General features: G+C 42.5%; 1 protein-coding gene and 1 pseudogene across 1 annotated transcript in view; one reads left to right on the plus strand and one right to left on the minus strand.

Annotated features, from left to right (window-relative positions):
- LOC103731689 (carboxylesterase 1D) overlaps nucleotides 1-10,606 on the minus strand; it is a gene marked incomplete in the record, with an annotated part of 34,200 nt that extends 23,594 nt beyond the window's left edge. The window contains 5 exon segments of the mRNA XM_017797387.2: nucleotides 821-974; nucleotides 2,204-2,337; nucleotides 4,454-4,598; nucleotides 7,054-7,258; nucleotides 10,347-10,606. Of these exon segments, the coding sequence (XP_017652876.2) occupies nucleotides 821-974; nucleotides 2,204-2,337; nucleotides 4,454-4,598; nucleotides 7,054-7,258; nucleotides 10,347-10,398 (690 nt within the window).
- An 864-nt stretch (nucleotides 10,607-11,470) lies between these two features.
- Nucleotides 11,471-13,296, plus strand: LOC103731692 (annotated as a pseudogene).
- Nucleotides 13,297-18,689: the final 5,393 nt, after the last annotated feature.

An 18,689-nucleotide genomic window follows, 5' to 3' on the forward strand; every position in this document is an offset into this window, starting at 1 on the left:
AAGTAAAGGCTAGAGAAATAAAGGTAAAAATTCCCACAGTAATAATCCTTGGGTATCTGGAAGATGAACAACTTTATTTCAGGGGTTTGTTTGTGTTTTTCTTTTTCTTTACTTAATGTTTTATCCTCTGAGTTTAAAGCCAATATAAGCTTGAAAAATACAATAATATTAGTGAATTTGTACTCAGCTCTGAGGCAGCTCTGTGTCTGTTACAGTTCCCAGAATGTCCTATAGCTTCCCTCAGTGTCCCTCTGACTCAACTCGATACACCAAGACACTCCACATGCCTGGTCAGTATCTGTCTCCATCCGTCTCCATCTTGTCTTCTATCCCTTCATCCTCACATCCACTTCCCCAAGATCTCCAGGTCCCTTAAATTCTGCTTCCCTCCTTCTTTAACAAGCAAATGTCATCAGACCTCTTCACAGGAAGCTCCAGTTTGACCTAACTTGAAGCTAAGCAAGACATATGAGCCAACTCATGTTGAAATTCACATTCCTATGTAGACTTTATATCCATCGCTATATTCCAGTGTAAATAAAAAGGAAAATACAGAAAAATAATGTGAGAGTTAATGTTAAAATGATAGAGAGAGAGAGAGAGAGAGAGAGAGATTAAGTGAGGAAAGAAGATGATCTTTATAGTCCCCATTTGTGAAACTGAGCAAAGGAGAATGTGGTCCTTAGTTCTTCACAATCTGATGATGTGACACAAGCATCCAGCAACCAAAGATGCACATGGCTGGAAAGGATGGTTTCCAAGAGGTCCTAGCAGTAACATTATAACCCTGGGGGTTAGGCCCAATGACAGGAACACTTACAAGTACAGAGACACTGAAACCTCCTGCTGACTCTCCAAAGATAGTCACAGAGCCTGGGTTGCCCCCAAAGTTGGCAATGTTGTCCTGGACCCAGCGCAGTGCAGCCACCTGGTCCAAGTGACCCCAGTTACCTCGGCTGTGTTCATCCCCTGTGCTGTAAGAGAGCAGGGTAGAGTGCGGGCAGGGGCAAAGATGTCGTACAAAAGCCTGCAAAGCTCTCAAGACCTCAGATGGGTTGGAGGTCCTCAGCAAACCTTCCAGAATCAGGCTGGGGTGTGTATTCCTGACATAGCAGTCTTTACCACTTTCTCATCCTTAAATCATTGTTTTATGTGGAGATGTAGACTTATCTTCCAGAAACTATGTACTGAGGAACCGTTAGGTATCCAACACTCATCAGAGCTAGGGCACATCTGAGAAAAAACACCAAAATTCTGATGACACTCAGCTCACACTGCAGACCACAAGCCAGCAGATGAAAAGAGAATATAATTCCAGCTAGTAGAAAAAGACAATGAGTAGGCACCGTGGCAAATATGGGCCTGTGCGGTGGTGTTTTAGTTTCATGACTGGGAAAGGCCTGTTTGAGGTGATGGTTTTGGTGGAGACCTGAATTCAATGAGCACATCCAGAGTGGAATTTCATTTAGGACAAGCAGCAGGTGCAAAGACCCCATGGCTGTGGGGAAAATGTATAAGATGCTGTGAGATGCAGGCAAAGCAGATGCCATGAGTCCTGGTGAGGGCTTCTTTGTCATTGTAAGTAACATGGGAACACCACACAGAAGCATGATGGGACTCTATATCTTACAGAACAATCTGGCTCCTGAGTGGAATAGCCATAGTATTAAAATAGCAGGTTTATAACAAATGGTTCCAACAATTATCCATAACAGAGACTTAGGGCTTTGAATATGGGTATACCAAACAGTATAAGTTGGATGTAATTTGCTCACCAACAACTCAGTGCTAGGGTCCTTGTCTCTACCGTGACAGTATTTAATAGAGAACTTGTAAAAGGTGAGGTTGAATGCAAGGTGCTGGGTGTACACTTCCCAGAAGGGATCTGTGTGGTACTTACAGGGCCCTGGCTAGTTCCTCCAGAGGGTGCTTTGTTCTCTCTCTCTCTCTCTCTCTCTCTCTCTCTCTCTCTCTCTCTCTCTCTCTTTCTTTCTCCCTCTCTCTCTCAAGATTATACTGACTGTTGGCTTCCTGCCTTGTCATGTGATCTCTTTTTTATGTACAAATTCGATTTCTGTTCTTTTATCATGTTTACCAGCCAAAGGCCCTCATCCAAAGGCCAGTGATGAAACCACCTAATGTTTGACTTTTCATTCTCTCAGACTCCATACCAAATAAAACTGTTTGTTTTATCCAATCTTACCTGAAGAATCCCCAGATGCCCAGGCGGTACTGAATGGTCACCACCACCACATTTTCATGGGCAGAGAGGGCCAGCCCATCATAGGTTGATGCTCCGCCCACCAGCAGTCCACCTCCATGGATCCACACCATCACCTAGACAAGGACACAATCCAACCCTGCAGCCCACAGTCACAGTACAGTGAGTCAGCTGCTGGGGCTGTTGGGACAGAGTTAAGTTATTGGTAGCAGGATTAGGAAGACTGCAGAGGTTGATGGGTTTAGCCACCAACTTCTGAGCTATGATCAGTAAGTGCATCACCCAAACCACACCAGCACCCAGCAAGGGTAAAAGGCATTCTCTTTCACGGTTCTCCAAGCTCAGGCCCAGAGTGCAGTGCAGCCCAATACCCCTGCCTTTCTCGTTTCTCATATCCTTCCAAGTCTCTTCAAATCGAGAACATCATCAAGGGAAAAAGTCAGGGATATGGGGTTTCACGCACAATCCTATCACCCTACACCTGGATGATTCAAGCATCTGAACTTGAAGAAGGGCAGCCCTGTTTCAGAGTCACCTCATCTTAGTTAACTCTTCAGTGGTGAATTAAACTTCCCTATGAGTAAGCGATTATCTGAGGAGGCACACCCTGCCCTTCTGGTGCTCCTTCCTAATGTGCCTCCTCTGCACACCAAAATCCTCCCACCCTGCTAAGCCCCTCTCATGTCCACTTCCTCCAGATGTCTTGGGTCATTTGGCTAGCATTATCTCAGAATCTACTACGTACGAGGATCTGATAAGACCTGAGAATGAGAGGGGTTACAGTAATTCACAATTTATGTTTTTTATTTAAAGTGTACATAGATCGGGGAAGAAATAAGAAATTAAAAGAATACTGTGATAATCTTGCTAGTAAAAATAATAATGCATATATGAATCCAGAAGTGTTCTAAGGAATAGAAATAACCTACCCATGTGGTAGGTAAAATATTTTCCTATGTAACAGGTAGGAAACAAAGCACTTGGTTGAAATACCACAGAAAGCAAGAGGTGGATCCACGGCAAAGCCTGATCCAGGCTATCTGGCTTCAGCACCCGTTTGCTGAGCTGCCCAACTGTAGATCATGGCTCTAGTGCAGTGATCTGCTGTTGGGGCAGGAGTCAGATCTGCCCAGAGCTCTGATCAGTGTGTTAGTGCAGTGGCGGTGGTGTGCACTCAACCAGGACTGAGGTATACTTTGACAGTCACCTCTCAACCCTCACATTTTGTAATGAATCTCATTTGAGTGAACAAGGCTGATAAGATAAGAAATTGTCCAGATCTCTCATCTTCTCAAGGACAGACTCAGGATTTAAATATGGACCCCGCAACTTGTGTGCACAACTGGAGGGTCTCCTGGTGCCATGCCTTCAAGCTCCTGTGTCCTCCCCCCTCTGGGATCTTAGCCCAAATCCACAACTCTCTCTTCTACTCAGGCTTCATGAGAGGGGGCTACTAGGAAACAGACTAGATGCTGGCCTATTACAAACCAGGGATCACTTTTTTCTCCATCCTGTGACCCAAACTTGACAGCCTACCCCATCCATGTCCTTTCCTTCTATGTGAAATGCTGACTCACTGGGTCAGGAGACTGTGCCAAAGGCAAATTGAAAGGGAAATGAACTACAGTGAAATCCCAGAGTGCTGCCCAAAGGCATGAAAAGTGCTTAATTATGAGAGCGTCCCAGAGTCCTCCCGCCTCACTGCTTCATGGGACAGTGAAAGTCTTCACCTGGCAGTAGAAGTTATCACAGCTGGCCTGAGGATAAAGGCACCACACATCCTAATCCTCTGTAAAAGCACAGATGAGAAGCTCAGGAGAGGGAGCGTGGGCTGCACCCCTCCACATGCTCTCCCTTTCCCGCCAGAGCTTCCATTTCCCTATCTGCACACGAAGTGTTAGGTTACTGAATGTCCTCTAAAATTCCTCCCAGTTGTAACTTTATTGAAAATTATGTCTCAGCCTCTCTGGAGTTCAGATTTTTAATCAACTAATGAAAACTAATCATTCCCTTCCTTCACTAATGTGGAAAAAACTTGGAAAATTAAGACGTACGTTGCAGATGCATAGCAATCTCTACTGAAATCTGATGTCTCTGGAAAGATCTGAGGTGAACACTGAACGGAGCTCTGGTTCCTGCCTCCCACACCCAACTGCGTTCCTCCCCTTCCAATTGCACAGAAGATCTGGAGGCCGGAACTCACACGTTTGGCCCAATGGTCCAGCTACTTACTGGCAATTGACTGTTCTTTGTCAAGTCAGCAGGAGTGTAAATATTTAGGTAGAGACAGTCTTCAGAAAACTTGAGAGGAATGTTCTCCTTTCTGTTGGTAAAAAGGTCTGAGAGCGCCTGTCCTCCGATTGCATCTTGGGAGCACCTGGTGGGGAGAAGACACCTGAAGTTCCACTGATATATCACCCTGGGCCTTAACCTTGCTGACAGGTTTGAGTCCTTAACTAAAGTTACTCTCATTTGACTGGAGTCATTGCCGTTGGGAAGGGTGCCTTGGGTTCCTCGTGGGACTGCAGAGACTCCAGAGTCTCCCAACCATGCAGAGGGAGGACTTGGCGCCTCTTCTCTGTTGGGATGCCCCACATCATGGAGAGAGGTGCACTACCTAGACAGGGCCCTGCACACTGATAGGTTTGTTGAGTGGGTTATGGGGTGATTAAACTTCTACAAGTCACTCTGCTCTGGTCCTTGGGAATCTTCCATCAACTAGGAGAAAAACCGCAGTGACAGGCAGCCTGGTATAGGATAGGGGTGGCATCTTTTGGTGACACTATAGAAAAACATTATTCTGGTCCTACCTCTGCCACAGATGTACTGAGTGGTCTTGGCTGAATTCATTGCCTCTTCTGAGTCCAACCTGCCAAGTCCACGTGAGGTGAATACTGTCTCTATGGGCCTTGCCACCTGGCCTGCTAAGCTTGTCATTTTCCTGTCCCATCCATCATTGTTGGCCGCCCTGATAAAGGGTCTCAAAAGCCCAATGTAGAGAGGAATTGGTAGCGATAACTGAGTCCTGCCAGAGTTTCAGGTACTGACCAACTTCTTGTACATAAAGTTATTTAAGACTCACATCAGCTCCAAGTGTCTATTATTTTCCTCATTTTACAGATGAGGAATCAGAGGCACAGAGAGGTTAGAGGACACACAGGCAGGAAAAGCCATACTATGTGTTCTTAGATTTCCAAACACAGTATAAGCAATAATATCAGGTCTCAATGGTCCTGAGGGCAGGTACCCTGCCTCCAATGTGTAAAAGAGGAACTGGGGGCTCTCAGGTGCCAACATCACAGAGCTGTCAAATTCCACAGGTAGAAGAACAAAGATGGCTTCCATATCTCCAGCCTACATCACTGAGAACAAGTGGCACAATTCATAAAAATATAAATCAAATGTCAAGTGGGGGAAGAAGAGTTCGATTTAATTAGCATTTAAATTTTTCAGATAAAGAACCAAACCATGTTTATTATTGCTGCGATATCATTTTGCTTATCCAACACATACAAATTCTTTTAGTAAATCCAAGCATGGGGAAAGGTTCACTACCTAAAGATTTTTGTGTTTGCATGGAAGGAGTGTATGTAGTCTAAATGTTTCCGGATAAAAATTAAATCAAATTTATACTCTTTGACAAAAAATGTCACTTATTGGAACTTATACTAAAACATTCTTCATTGTATGTAATTACTTAGTTACAACAAATTTATTACAATGTTGTTATAAGGCCCAGAACATCAAGATAACTTAAAGAACCCCCAAGAAAGATTGGACACATAAATTATAGTTCCAAAGCCAATTAATGTAGCTAGTATATGTTGGGATGATATGTTTATGGCACATAATAACAATGATGTTATACATGTGCAAGGCGTTCACCTGAATGCTCTGCATTTATGATCCCTGGATAAAGGAGTAGGCATGAACAGATAAGACTGAAAACAGAATCTCAAATACTAATAACACTTCTCTCTTAGTAGTTGATCGTACATAATTTTAGCTTGCCTTTGCTCTTGTGTATTTCTTAACTTTTATGAAATGTGTGTGTTTTACACTTGCAATCAGAATGTAAAAATATAAAATATTATTTTTGGAGGAAAAGAATGGAATGGTAAGAAGGTAGCCAAGAATAGGATCTTGGAGACTCTCAGAATAAAGTTGCTAAGGAGGCAAACACTATGTGAATGGACCTTTTTATGTTTCTGGAGTTCACTAAGTATGGCTACAAGGCCATCTAAAATCCTTGGGCTTGTTCACTTAGCTGGCAAGATGGACTGGGGGACCCAGCTATTGCTTAGCTTGTGATTAGGTAGCTAGACACACATGGGAGTGACCTTTCAAGTCACCCTACTATTCCCCAAGCACACTACCTCATTCACTCCACTCCCAAGTAATCCCAAGGTTCAAGACAGGAGAATGTAACATCTGATCTCTCATCTCCCTTGTCTTATCAATTACTTATTTCCAAAACCTTAGTATATTCTAATGCTCTATGTTCTTTCTATTCTAATCAGCATATTGGTAAATGTCTCTGTCTCCTCTTGTTACAACAGATAGTTCATCAAGGAAGGAATCTTTTTGTTCCCAAGTGGTTTCTGATGACCTAGAGCATGGGTAGCTCATAAGCACTCAGTAAGCACGTGCTGAATAAATGGCTCTAGAAAGCAATGGCGGGTCGAGAATGCCTTCGAGATCCTACACTGCTCTTATGGGTACCAGTAAGTGCTGTTAACAAAGCCCATTAGAGGATTGCCATTCCTCCTCCCTGTATCACTTTGATATAGACATCTCCACTTAAAGAAGCCCAAGCTCACCCAATAGCTTACATAGGAGGGTAGGAAGTGGTATCCTTCACAAAGCTCCATGGCTCTGCTGGCTGTGGTGGAGCAAACCTCAGGGATCCAAGAGGAGGTTTGGCAAAGGGGACGCCCAGGAAAACAGCCACAGGCTGTGTGAATCCTTCTAGATTGACATACTTCCCCAGGACTTTGCCATAAATAGTGTTCACCACGGGTGGTGAGGACGAGTGCCCTGTTGGACAAGAGAAAATGAGGAGACATCAGACGGGAAAGACCAGCCTGCATTCCAGGTGGGTTTCATCACTGTGGGCTGGTGGTATTGGTAAGTCCCTGAACTTTTCTGGACCTTATTTGCTTCTGATATAAAATTTGATTTGAGAAATTGTCCTTATCTCAACAGAACAATTGAAAACAAAACTGTATGGGAGGTGAGAATATTCTAGCCTAAGTTGCTGCAGAAAGAAAGGTTCTGAGAATGAACACAAGCTTTGGTTTTCCTCTGGAAATATTCATCCATTAGGATGTTTGTGCTGAGTTGCATGCTGGGTGAGATGATGAACAGGAGGTGGCCTCTGATCTCAGGAGGGCTGGCCTTGTAGGGAGAAGGGCAACAGACATATTTATCCTAATGTTGAGATGCAAGAGCGTGTGGCCTGGGAGAGGACCAAGAAATGGATACAGCATTTGGGGGAGTGAGTGAGGCATTTTGATTGGTTGCAGAAGAGCTGTGACTCACCCCACAGGGGTGAGTGAATGAGGAAAAATGAAACAGTTGGGGATGATAGAGCTGGAATGAGAGACAATACCGTGACTTCCAAAGAGCACAGCACAGATCCTGGTAGAGAAGGGTGAGTGGCCTATGACTGCTATCAGGAGGAGTTTATGGGGGAAAAGGTAATCCTGGATTGGCAGGTGCATGACACTGAAGGTCTGACTTAAGGATTGGGTTTTGTTTAGTGGACAAATAAGCATCAGGAACAGTTCTGTGGTAAAAGACACAACAAGCTTCTGGAATATCCTTATGGGTCTGAGCAGAGTGTTTCAGAAAGGACAGACTGGACATCAAGCCCTTGTCTGCTCCACTAGCTTCATTCCTGTGGAGTAGACAGCTCCTCCTCATCTCTCTGTAGCTCCCTCTGTTGTCCTGATTCTACCCATTGTGGGATGTGAGTCAACCAAACCAGTTCTTTAAATGGCAGGAGGACTTTCAGACACCTGGTCATGGCCACCCCAGATGCCTTCTTCTGTCAGACTTCAGTCCTTAGCTTGTCAGAACATTCCCAACTGGACATGATTCCATTCTCTCATTCCCCAGTTGATTCCCTTTGGATATAAAGAAGATATAATCTTCCTCAAAGTGTATGGCCAGAAAAAAAGGAAAGTTCCAGATTAGGTGCAACAGGAAAATAACCATCAGAACTGGAAACTTCCACATTTCATAGTACCGAAAGAAGGTCCATATTGTGAAATTTTTGTTGTTTATGTAGTCATTTCCAGTTACTACAAACAACAACAAGATGATCTTTCTGGTAGAAATGTATAGACAGTCTCCAATTAAGGATATTGTGAAGTCCATGGAGATGGGGGTAAAAGAGAGTTCAAAGAGGAGAAGGAGGATAAAGTTTGAGCAGAAATTGCTTTAGCTCACCAATGGCTTTCAACCCAGTAGTGAGTAGAAGCCAGATTGGCCTGAGTTAGATGCCTTTGGATCAAGTGTATAATCAAGAATGGTGCAAACAGCAGTAACCACTCATGTAATATGGTATGTGCACTTACTGAGCAGTTACTGTGTACCCAGCATGCATTCTAGTCCCTTTATTTTCTAGGTGCCTGTTAATATGCCCACTTAACAGATGATCAAGCAGAATTCCTAAACATCATGAATAGACTTCCTAAAGATGAAAATCATGTGACACCACCAGGGTAACCAGCAGAAAAGTTATGCTACACTCCAAATTTCCATCCTTTCTTACTCTGTCTGTTCCGGACCTCTCATTGTCACACAGGCAGAAGATAAACTCAGACAAGGCTTTCAAGGTTCTGATGCTTAAGCACTGGGCTGGATCTTGAGCATGATTTTCAGATGACCCTGCAGGATTACATGTCCCTGAGTCCCTCAACTTCCCCTCTGTGTAGTGGCACAGATGTTTTACCAGTCCCCTCATTTCACCTCAGTACTAATCATGAATTCTACTTTCTGTCGTGCTGCTTTGGTTCATAGATTTCTACAGATCCGGGGGGGTGGGGGATTTTAACTCCCAAGGTCCAACTAATCCAGGGTCCATACCCCAGCTTCCTATTTTATCTAGGTCTTTTTCCTGGTCATTTCTATCTGTCCTGATCACCAACAGCTAGATACATGCACACACATAAAAAAAAAAAAAAAACCCACAGAACAAACAAAACACACACTTTTTCCGGGGCCTTTTTATCCGTCCTGATCCCCAACAGCTAGATACATGCACACCCAAAAAAAAAAAAAAAAAAAACCCACAGAACAAACAAAACACACATAAAGCAACAACCCCCCTGGGTTCAGTCTTTATAGCCCCTAAACCTCCTAAAGGACTCCACCTAGCCAACCATAAAGCCACCTGACCCCTCCTCTCTTGTTTCCAGGAGAAACCACAGCAAAGCCCCTTGCCCCTGTCCCTCCTCTACCTTGTCCCCCTAAGTGAGTAACCCCAGTACTTTTCCTTCTGCCTTATTCAAATAACATGCCCCCTCCTCTTGTAGAGTATGAGTATCAAATCATCTTTCCAATGGTCTTATCTGACCATGTCAAATCTTCTATTGACACACTCCATTTTCAGTTCTCCCTTTGCATCTCCTTTTACGACCTCGGCTGTAGGCTGCAAGCCATCATAAGTGCTGTCGAAGCAACTACCCATTTCATCCTTTGAAGGCGCACTTGTCATCTTTGCTTTAGAGAAGGCACTACAAAATGAAGTACCTTGCCTATGGACACATAACTGAATTGCTGAATTGGGTGTGAGACCTGCATCTGTCTCCTGAGTTTATGCTTTTAATATTTTGCTCAGCCTCAGTCTGCCTGGATCTGGACTAAGAATCACAGGGAAACAAACAAAGCTTTCTGTAACCCTCCCACACCAGTTGCCTGCAGGTAGGTCTCCAGGAGTTCTTTCTTTCCTGTGTCTCTGTGAGACTAAGACGATCAGGGTTTGATGCATCGCTCCCAAATGCAGAAAGCAAAATTCACTGAAAGCAAAATTATTCTTGTCTTGTACACATCTTTACCCATTTGTTCCCAGAACAAAGACTGCAAAATGTAATCCCATATGTTTGTAATTAGAACTTACCCCGCGCTGTGAAAGCAGCAAGAGAAGCCCAGATCAGAGCATAAAGCCACATCTTAGTAGGACGAGGGCTCTGGAGGTCAGTGAAGCATCTGCTGTTCCAGCAGTGTTTCTGCCTTGGACTTGGAGTCTTGCCTCCTGAAGTCTTGCTCAACCAGCTCAGTTGTGTAATCTAAGATGTCAGAAAACCTCTCCTCCTCTAAAAAGCTCCTTAGGTACCTATGGGGACCGCCAAAGCACGCCCACTAAGTAATTACCCTGTTACGGAGCAGCTGCTGCTCAGTGCTCAGATTACCCATTCAACCACTTCTTATGTAAGCTTCTGGCTTTTGCACCCTCACCCCAGTGTACTTTTCAAAGGCCAGTACCAGCAGGCAGATGGTTGTGGGCGGGAGGAAGATTGGGTTCGGGGTCCTCATAGGAAGCTGTAATATTTTAGAGCACTACACGCTCCACAGGTGCTCAGCTAGGAAGTTAAGACACATTTCTCAGCTCCCCAGGACTGGTATTTCCTCGAAATATATGCTTTCAAATTTGGAAGGAATTGTTCTCTTTTTCGGCCTTCTCATGATTCCTAAATTTTTTTTGCAATATTCTTGCCAAATGGCCTGGCCTGCTGCTGTACACATTCAGAGTCAAGGAACTCAGTACCTTTCAGAGCAAGGACTTTTGGACAGAATGCTCTTACAGTAAATGAGAATGCCACTGACCACAATCCTTTGCTCTAATCATACATCTATACACTTATTCATGAATTCTTCAAACATTTACCAAAATGCTTAACCTCTCCTTCCACAAGCATGCACAATAACAGGGTGTGGGGGTGGGGGTGGGGGGGTAAGCATAGCTCCAGAACTGCTGGCTCCAACTAGTTGTGTGAGTTTAGCCTTTTCATGTTCCCACGCATGATTACCTCTTTCTGTCCCCTCATTTTGCATTTAGTTGTTACTCATTTCATTTCTTAAACCCTCCACATGCAGCATTAGGCATTTGTGTTTCCATTTTCATTTGATTATTAGACTCTTTAACATTCTAAAAACTAAATCTGGGACTCATTGAATCAGTGACAGCTTTGGGGGTTTTTGTAGTCATTTTGTCATGAGACCTGGTCCTACATGCAAGCAACCATGTCTAAGGGGCCTGCAGTTGGCATTGCTCTTTATGCCACCTACTTGTGTATGAGTGTCTTCCAGCATGGGAAAGTAGAAATAATTGCCAATGGCCACAGAAATGGCACCATACCAAGCTATTTTGCCTTTACTGACACAGAATGACTGACTGGTGATGCTGCTAAGAATCAGGTTGCCATGAACATGAACACAGTGTTTGATTCCAATTGTCTAATTGGATGCAGGTTTGATGATACTGTTGCTTAGTCTGATTTGAAACACTGGCCCTTCATGGTGAGAAATGATGCAGACAGGCACAAGTAGTATTCAGGGGAGACAAAAAGTTTATATCCAGAAAAGGTGTCCTCTCTGGTTCTAATGAAAGTGAAGGCAGGCACGGAAGCCTACCTTGGGAAGGCTGTTATCAATGCCATGGTCACAGTGCCAGCTTCCTTCAGCGGCAAAGCAACCAAAGAACCTTTGCTGGCCTCAGCGTACTTAGGATTATCAGTGAACCAACTGCTGATTTTATTTTGGAGGTGGCAATTTTGATGTGTCAAACATCACTATTGAGGATAGACTATTTGAGGTCAAATCCACAGCTATAGACACCTATTTAGGTAGAGAAGCCTTGAGAACCAGATGGCCAACCATTTTTTTTTTGTCAAGTTTAAGCATAAGCCTAAGAAAGACATTAGTGAGAACAAAAGAGCTGTCCATTGTCTCTGTACTACTTGTGAATGAGCTAAGTGCACCCCCTCTTCTAACACCCAGGCCAGTACTGAGATTGATTCTCTATACCAGGGAATCAACTTTTACGCCTCCGTTATTTATGCTTGATTTGAAGAACAGAATGCTGACCTGTTCTGAGGCACTCTACACCCTGTAGAAAAAGACTTTCAAGATGCCACACTAGACAAGTCATAGATCCATGGTATTGTCCTGGTGGGGGATCCACCCATATCCTCAAGATTCAGAAACTTCTGCAGGACTTATTTAATGGAAAAGAACTAATTAAGAGCATTAACTCCAATGAGGCTATTGCTATGGCACAGTTGTCCAGGACTGTCTGCAGACAAGTCTGAAAATGCTCAAGATTTGCTGCTCTTCAATGTCACTCCTCTTTCTCTTGGTATTGAAACTGCTGATGGAGTCATGACTATCCTTATTAAGTGAAATAATACCATTCCTATCGTGGAGACATAAACCTTTACTGCCTACCCTGACAGCCAGCCTGGTGTACATACTCATTCAGGTATGTAAAGCTGAAAAAGCCATGACCAAGGATAACAACCTGCTTGGGAAGTTTGAACCCAGGGCTTCTCTCCTGCTCCCTGAGGTTCTCCTCAGATAGAAGTCATGTTTTATATTGATGCCAATGTTATCCTCAGTGTTTCTGCTGTAGATGAGAGTACAGGAATAGAGAACAAGATGACCATCACCAATGACAAAGCTGCTTGAGCAAGGGGAATACTGAGTGCAATTGAGCGCACGGTCCAGGAAGCTGAGAAGGACAAAGCTGAAGATGAGAAGCAGGGAGACAAAGTATCAACCCAGAACTCACTAGAGCCCCAAGCATCTGACGTGAAAACAACAGTTAGAGATGAGAAGCAAACAGAAGAGTCTTGATCAATGCAGTAAAACCATCAGCCGGCTGAATAAGAATCAGACTGTTGAGAAGTAAGAACTTGAAAAACAGCAGAAAGAACTGGAGGAAGTCTGCAACTAAGCTATACCGGAGTGCTGGTGGCGTGCTGGGAAGAAGGCCTGGGGGCCTCCTAGGTGGAGGAACTCCTCCCTCTGGTGGTCCTTCTTCAGGGCCCACCATCGAAGAGGCCAGTTAGGTCAATCCAAGTAGAGATGTAGTATTGTTTCACAATAAAATGTTTGAAAGACTTAAATTTAGCAAGTTTTGTGGCAATTTTGAGCTTGAGCTGCTACAATAAGTTACCAGGCATTCTTAATACTTGGATATGGAATATGTTCACAGGAAGAGGAAATAACATTGCATTTAACAAGCACTGTAAGTGGAATAGGCAATGTCTTAAATAAAACTGTTTTTTAGACTTTTTTTTATTTATTACTTTTATTTTATGTGTATAGATGTATTGCCTGCATGTGTGTAAGTGCACCCATGTCATGTAATGTCCGTGGAGGACAGAAGAAGGTGTCGGATCCCCTGTAACTGGAGTTACAGACAGTTGTTAGCTGCCATGAAGGTACTGGGATTCAAACCCAGGTCTTCTGCAAGAACAGCCAGTGTTCCTAACCATGGAGCCATCTCTCCAGCAAATAAAACTATTTAAAAATAGCAAAATTTATACCTCTTAAATGGATCCATTATGGAAAAAGTTGCATGAACTGATAAAATAATGCATCTTCCGCAGCTTTTGGATGGACTATTCTATAAATTTAACTCCGTTTGATGCATATTTGGTTCTTTTACTGTAGACATTTGTTCCATAAAATGTCCTCTTACAACTACTTTTGTTCTATCCCAGGGGTCCTGATGTGGATTTCCACATTTGTTTCCTTTTAGGAACTTTGTAACCCACTCCTTTCTTCCCTGATTTCTTCTACTGTTCAGTGCAATGTAAATTGTTCAGTCCACTTTTTTCACATGTTGCATTTTCTGCTGTTGATTTCTAGAGCCATTCAATTATAATATGATAAGATAGAAGAAATTATCTTAATCTACTCATACTTAGTAAGATTCACTTTCTTTCCTAAATATGACATATTTAAGAAGACTATTCCATAAACTTCTCAAATGGATGTTTATTTTGCATCTGCTTGATGGAATACTCTCAATATGAGTATCTTAAGTCCATATGAAGTATGGGGTAATTTAATTCTGCTGTTTCTTTGTTGATGATTTTTCTATTGGTAAGAGTGACGCCCCAACATTCTGTGAACATATATTTTCAATAATTATATTTTCTTGATGGATTTCTGTCTCTATCAGCATGCAGTAACTTTTGTCTCTTCTGATTCATTTTGGCTTGAAGTCTGTTGAGTTAGATGTGAGCATAAATTCTATCATTTGTTTTCAGATTCTTTTTGTTTGGAAGAATACTTCTTGTTCTTTGCTTTTATTATTTATTTTTTAATTAGAATTGTATTGAATTTTTGTGTATTTCATACAGAACATCTTCATCATCTTTACACTCCCTTCCCCATTGGCCCCCTCCTATAGCCCACCCCACTGTAGTTCAAACATTCTGTCATTTGTGTTAAGGGCTATTCTGTCAAGTTAGTGTCCCCAAACATCCCAGTGCAAGTTGATCCACTGAGGTCTAGTCAGCCTATCTAGAGTCCTTCCCTTTAAGAAGATCAGCTCTTCCTCGCCCAGCAGTAATTAGCTGCCAATAATTCTTTAGCTAAGATTGGGGCCTGCTGTCCATTTCCACAGTTCTATGCTGGGTTTTTGTCTGCTTGAGTTTGCATGGGTCTTGTGCACCTGACGCCATTGCTGTAGGCTTACATGAGAAGGGTCCCAGGAGTGTGTAGGACTCTATTTCCATGTGGTCATGTACCTCCTCCCTGGCTCTTACAATCTTTCCATCCACAATGGTCTCTGAGCCCTGGGTGGGTGGATTTTAATATAGGAGTCCTGTCCAAGGACCCGCACTCTGTAGACTCTTATTTTCTTCATTTTGGGCATTTGTGGCCTTTTGCGTTCCTGGCCCTCTGTTGCATGAGGGAGCTTCATTGATGAGAACTGAAAGATGCGTTAATGTTCTCTTCATCCCTTGTTCTATGTTCCGTGAGACTTAGGTGTAGAGGTTGCATTGTAGATGTGCCACTTACACTTACTTGGGCAATTCACAGAAAATTTCTGTGTGTGACCAGTTGTGGGGTTCTGTAATCATCCCTGTCTCTTGAAAAAGAAGCTTCTTTGATGAGTCGTGACTAGGATACTTGTCTGTAAATTTAAGGATCCATATTTTGCAAATAGTAAGAGATTACATTTGTCTTGGGGTTTTCTCTAAGTTCTGTGACCTCTCCAGCTATGTGTACTTGGCTATGTTTATGATACCATACATGAGTTTCCTCCCATTGAGTGGACTTTAAGTCCAATTAGGTAGCTTTTGATTATCCCCAAGATAAAAGTGCACCAATGTCATTTTCTGTGCTGGTCATTGTGGTTTTTAGGCCTTGAAGCTGGGGTTGGGCCATCGATCGATGTCCTCTATTGCCGGTGCCAGCCGGCCAAGATGGACAGTACCTGAAAGGGGGAGGGAGGATTGAAAGAAAAAACAAGAGACAGAGAAAAGATCCTTGGGAGGACTGTCAGTAGAGACTGCAGCCCCGGTTTATTTCAGCTCCGCCTTTTTATACAGTAGAACATCAGATAGCCACTGTTCACTTAGCTCAATTAGCTTCAACAGCTGATTTTTTCCCACCTTTATCTGAGGGTCAAGGAACAGTCAAATACTTGTTGTGAATTCCACCATTTAACCACCTTCCCTAAATTATCAACACATTCCTCCTGACTTGGCAGAATAATTAGGTACTGGTGTGCAAAACACAAACTCTAAGTAAACAAGCAAGCCTGCCACAGCTCAATGTACATAATAGCTGTGCCTATATTAATAGCTCCCAACACTCTATTACCAGCTTATGTAGTGCTCTCCAAAGCCATGAGAGCTGGCATTCAGAGGAAGTGACTTCTAGATCAGTTCCAGCTTCACTGCTTCAAACCGTATGTTGGAAGTATATCCTATCTCCAGCAATCTTCCTTTAAAGTTCTAGGAGGCAATGCAAGGGCTGTGGCAATAGCCTGTGTAATTTTGGAAATCTCTTGGACTACTCTGGCTAGAAACTCAGAGGAATGTTTCTCCCGTCCGGCACTGTTTTCTGTTATGTAGCCTTCAGCTGTACACATAGACTCGTAGAGATAATTGCATGTATAATTTTTCAGTAGGTTTTTGGACTCATTTAGGCTAGCTAGGCATTACTTACCTGTCTTCTCTCTCTCCCTGTCTAACCCTCCCCCCCCAGGCCCTCTCCATGTAAAGTATCCCCATTTTCCCCATTTCTCCCAAGATAATCCCATCTCTCTCAAGGTCCTTCTTCCCCTTTATCCCTTTATAGTTGCTTGCGTAACTTTCCCTCTCCCCTGCCCATTTAAATATCCCATTTCACACATTTCAACTTTAGTTACACCTACCTCCTACTGTTCTTCTTTCCTGAGAAGGTAAATTTCTTACAAGCAGAAACAAATTCTTGGTCCATTTTGAAAAATCCAGTCAGCTAGTTTGTGTCTTTTAACTAGATAATTAGGATATTTTAAATTGAGTGTTGTTTTTAAATGGCCTGTACCTGTTTCTGTTATTTTTTGTTTGTTTTTCTTTAAGATGGTCTATGCTTGTTTATTTCTCTTTTGTTCATCTAGAGGTTTGATTTCTCATTGATTTAATAATGTGTGATCTTTTTCCTAATTCTCATTTGCTAATATTATCTTTCCCTGTGATTTATTCTTCCTTCTGTTTTCATGAGTTTATCCAGCTGACTTACATAATGCTTACTTAACATTCATAAATTCCTTTAGAAATGATTCGTGGCAGCTTGTTCAACCTGTCTAGTGTTACGACATACCCTCAAAGAAGAGCAACTCTCCCTCACCCAGCAGTGGTCAGCTGTCCATAGTTCTTTGGCTAAGGGTGGGGCTTGCTGCCCGTTTCCCTAGTTTTGTGCTGTATTTTTCTTGAGTTTGGGTCTTGTGCATACAGTCACCATTGCTGTAAGTTCATATGAGCAAGTTTCCGGAGGCCTGGAAGACTGTTTCCTTATGGTCGTTACCAACCTTGGCTCTTGCAATCTTTCTGCCCCCTCTTCTGCAATAGTCCCTGGGCCCTGGGTAGGTGAGGCTTGATGTAGGAGTCCTATCCAGAGACACACACTCTGCAGTCTCTTATTCTCTACACTTTCATCAGTTGTGACCTTCTTCGTTCATCGCCCAAGTTCTTCCTTCTATAAGTTGTCTTGGTCACGGTGTTTCATCACAGCAACAGAATAGTAACTAATACATGCGTATTTTGGAAGGTCTATATTTCTCCTTCAATTTTGAAGCATACCTTTGCTGGGCATACTAATCTACATTGGCAGTTATTTTTATTCAGGGCATGAAATATATCATTCCATGCCCTCTTGCTTTTTAGATTTTCTGCTGAGAAATTTACTAATTTAATGGATTTATCTTCATATCTCCTGTACATTTAAATAGTCTTTCTGTGGTCCGTACTTTAGCAATTTAACTATAATATGTTGTGGGGAAGTTCTTTTCTGATCAGTCCTATTTGGAGTCGTAAATACCTCCTTACATGATATCCCTATCTTTCCCAAGGTTTGGGAAATTTTCTACTATTATTTCATTGACTAGATTTTCTTTTGAAAATGTTTTGTTGTGATTATATACTTGGTGTGTGTGTGTGAATGCGCATGCATACATTTGTATATGCATGTCATGACTCATATGTGGAAGTCACAAGATAACTTGTGGGAGTTAGTTCTCTCCTTTCACCATGTGGGTCCTGGGACTGGAACCCAGTTTGTGAGTCTTGGTAACAAGCAGCTTTACCTGTTTTGCCATCTCCCTGGCCTGTCATTCACTGCTAGATTTTCTGTGTATTTAGCTTATATCTCACATTTCTAATCTATATGAATTATATATAAGTTTGATCTATTAATGGTGTCCTATATATCTATGTTGCTTTCTTTGCTATTATATACTATTGCATTTTGAATATGATAATGCATAAACCTGGTAAGAAAGCCCTGACATTCTTACTCCTGTCTCATCTCCTTGTTGGTGAGGCCTTCACTGGGATCTTTTACTTGGTAAAATTTTCATCTTCAAGATTACATTTGATTATTTCTCAGAACCCTATCTCTTTTTACATTTTCTCTTTCATATGCTTTCATATCTTTTACTATATTTAATTCATGCATCACTTTGGAATTCATTGACGTGTGTGTGTATGTGTGTGTGTGTGGCTGGGGATTAAACCCAGGGCCTTAAACATGGTTGGAGTGAACCCTAGCACTTAGTTACACACTCATCCCTCAGTGATCTCTTGAAAAATCGTTCTTTTTAATTTTTTGTACAGCACTTTGTCTATTCCAGAATCTCTGGAATAAGTTACTAAAGACTTGCTGACCTTCAGAAGCATCGTTTTGCTATTGGGATCTTCAGTTCCATCTCATTCATCTTGAATCTTATTCAATTTTTCTC

The sequence above is a fragment of the Nannospalax galili genome, unplaced genomic scaffold, assembly GCF_000622305.1.
Source record: "Nannospalax galili isolate Female #2095 unplaced genomic scaffold, S.galili_v1.0 scaffold274, whole genome shotgun sequence".
Classification (NCBI taxonomy): domain Eukaryota; kingdom Metazoa; phylum Chordata; class Mammalia; order Rodentia; family Spalacidae; genus Nannospalax; species Nannospalax galili.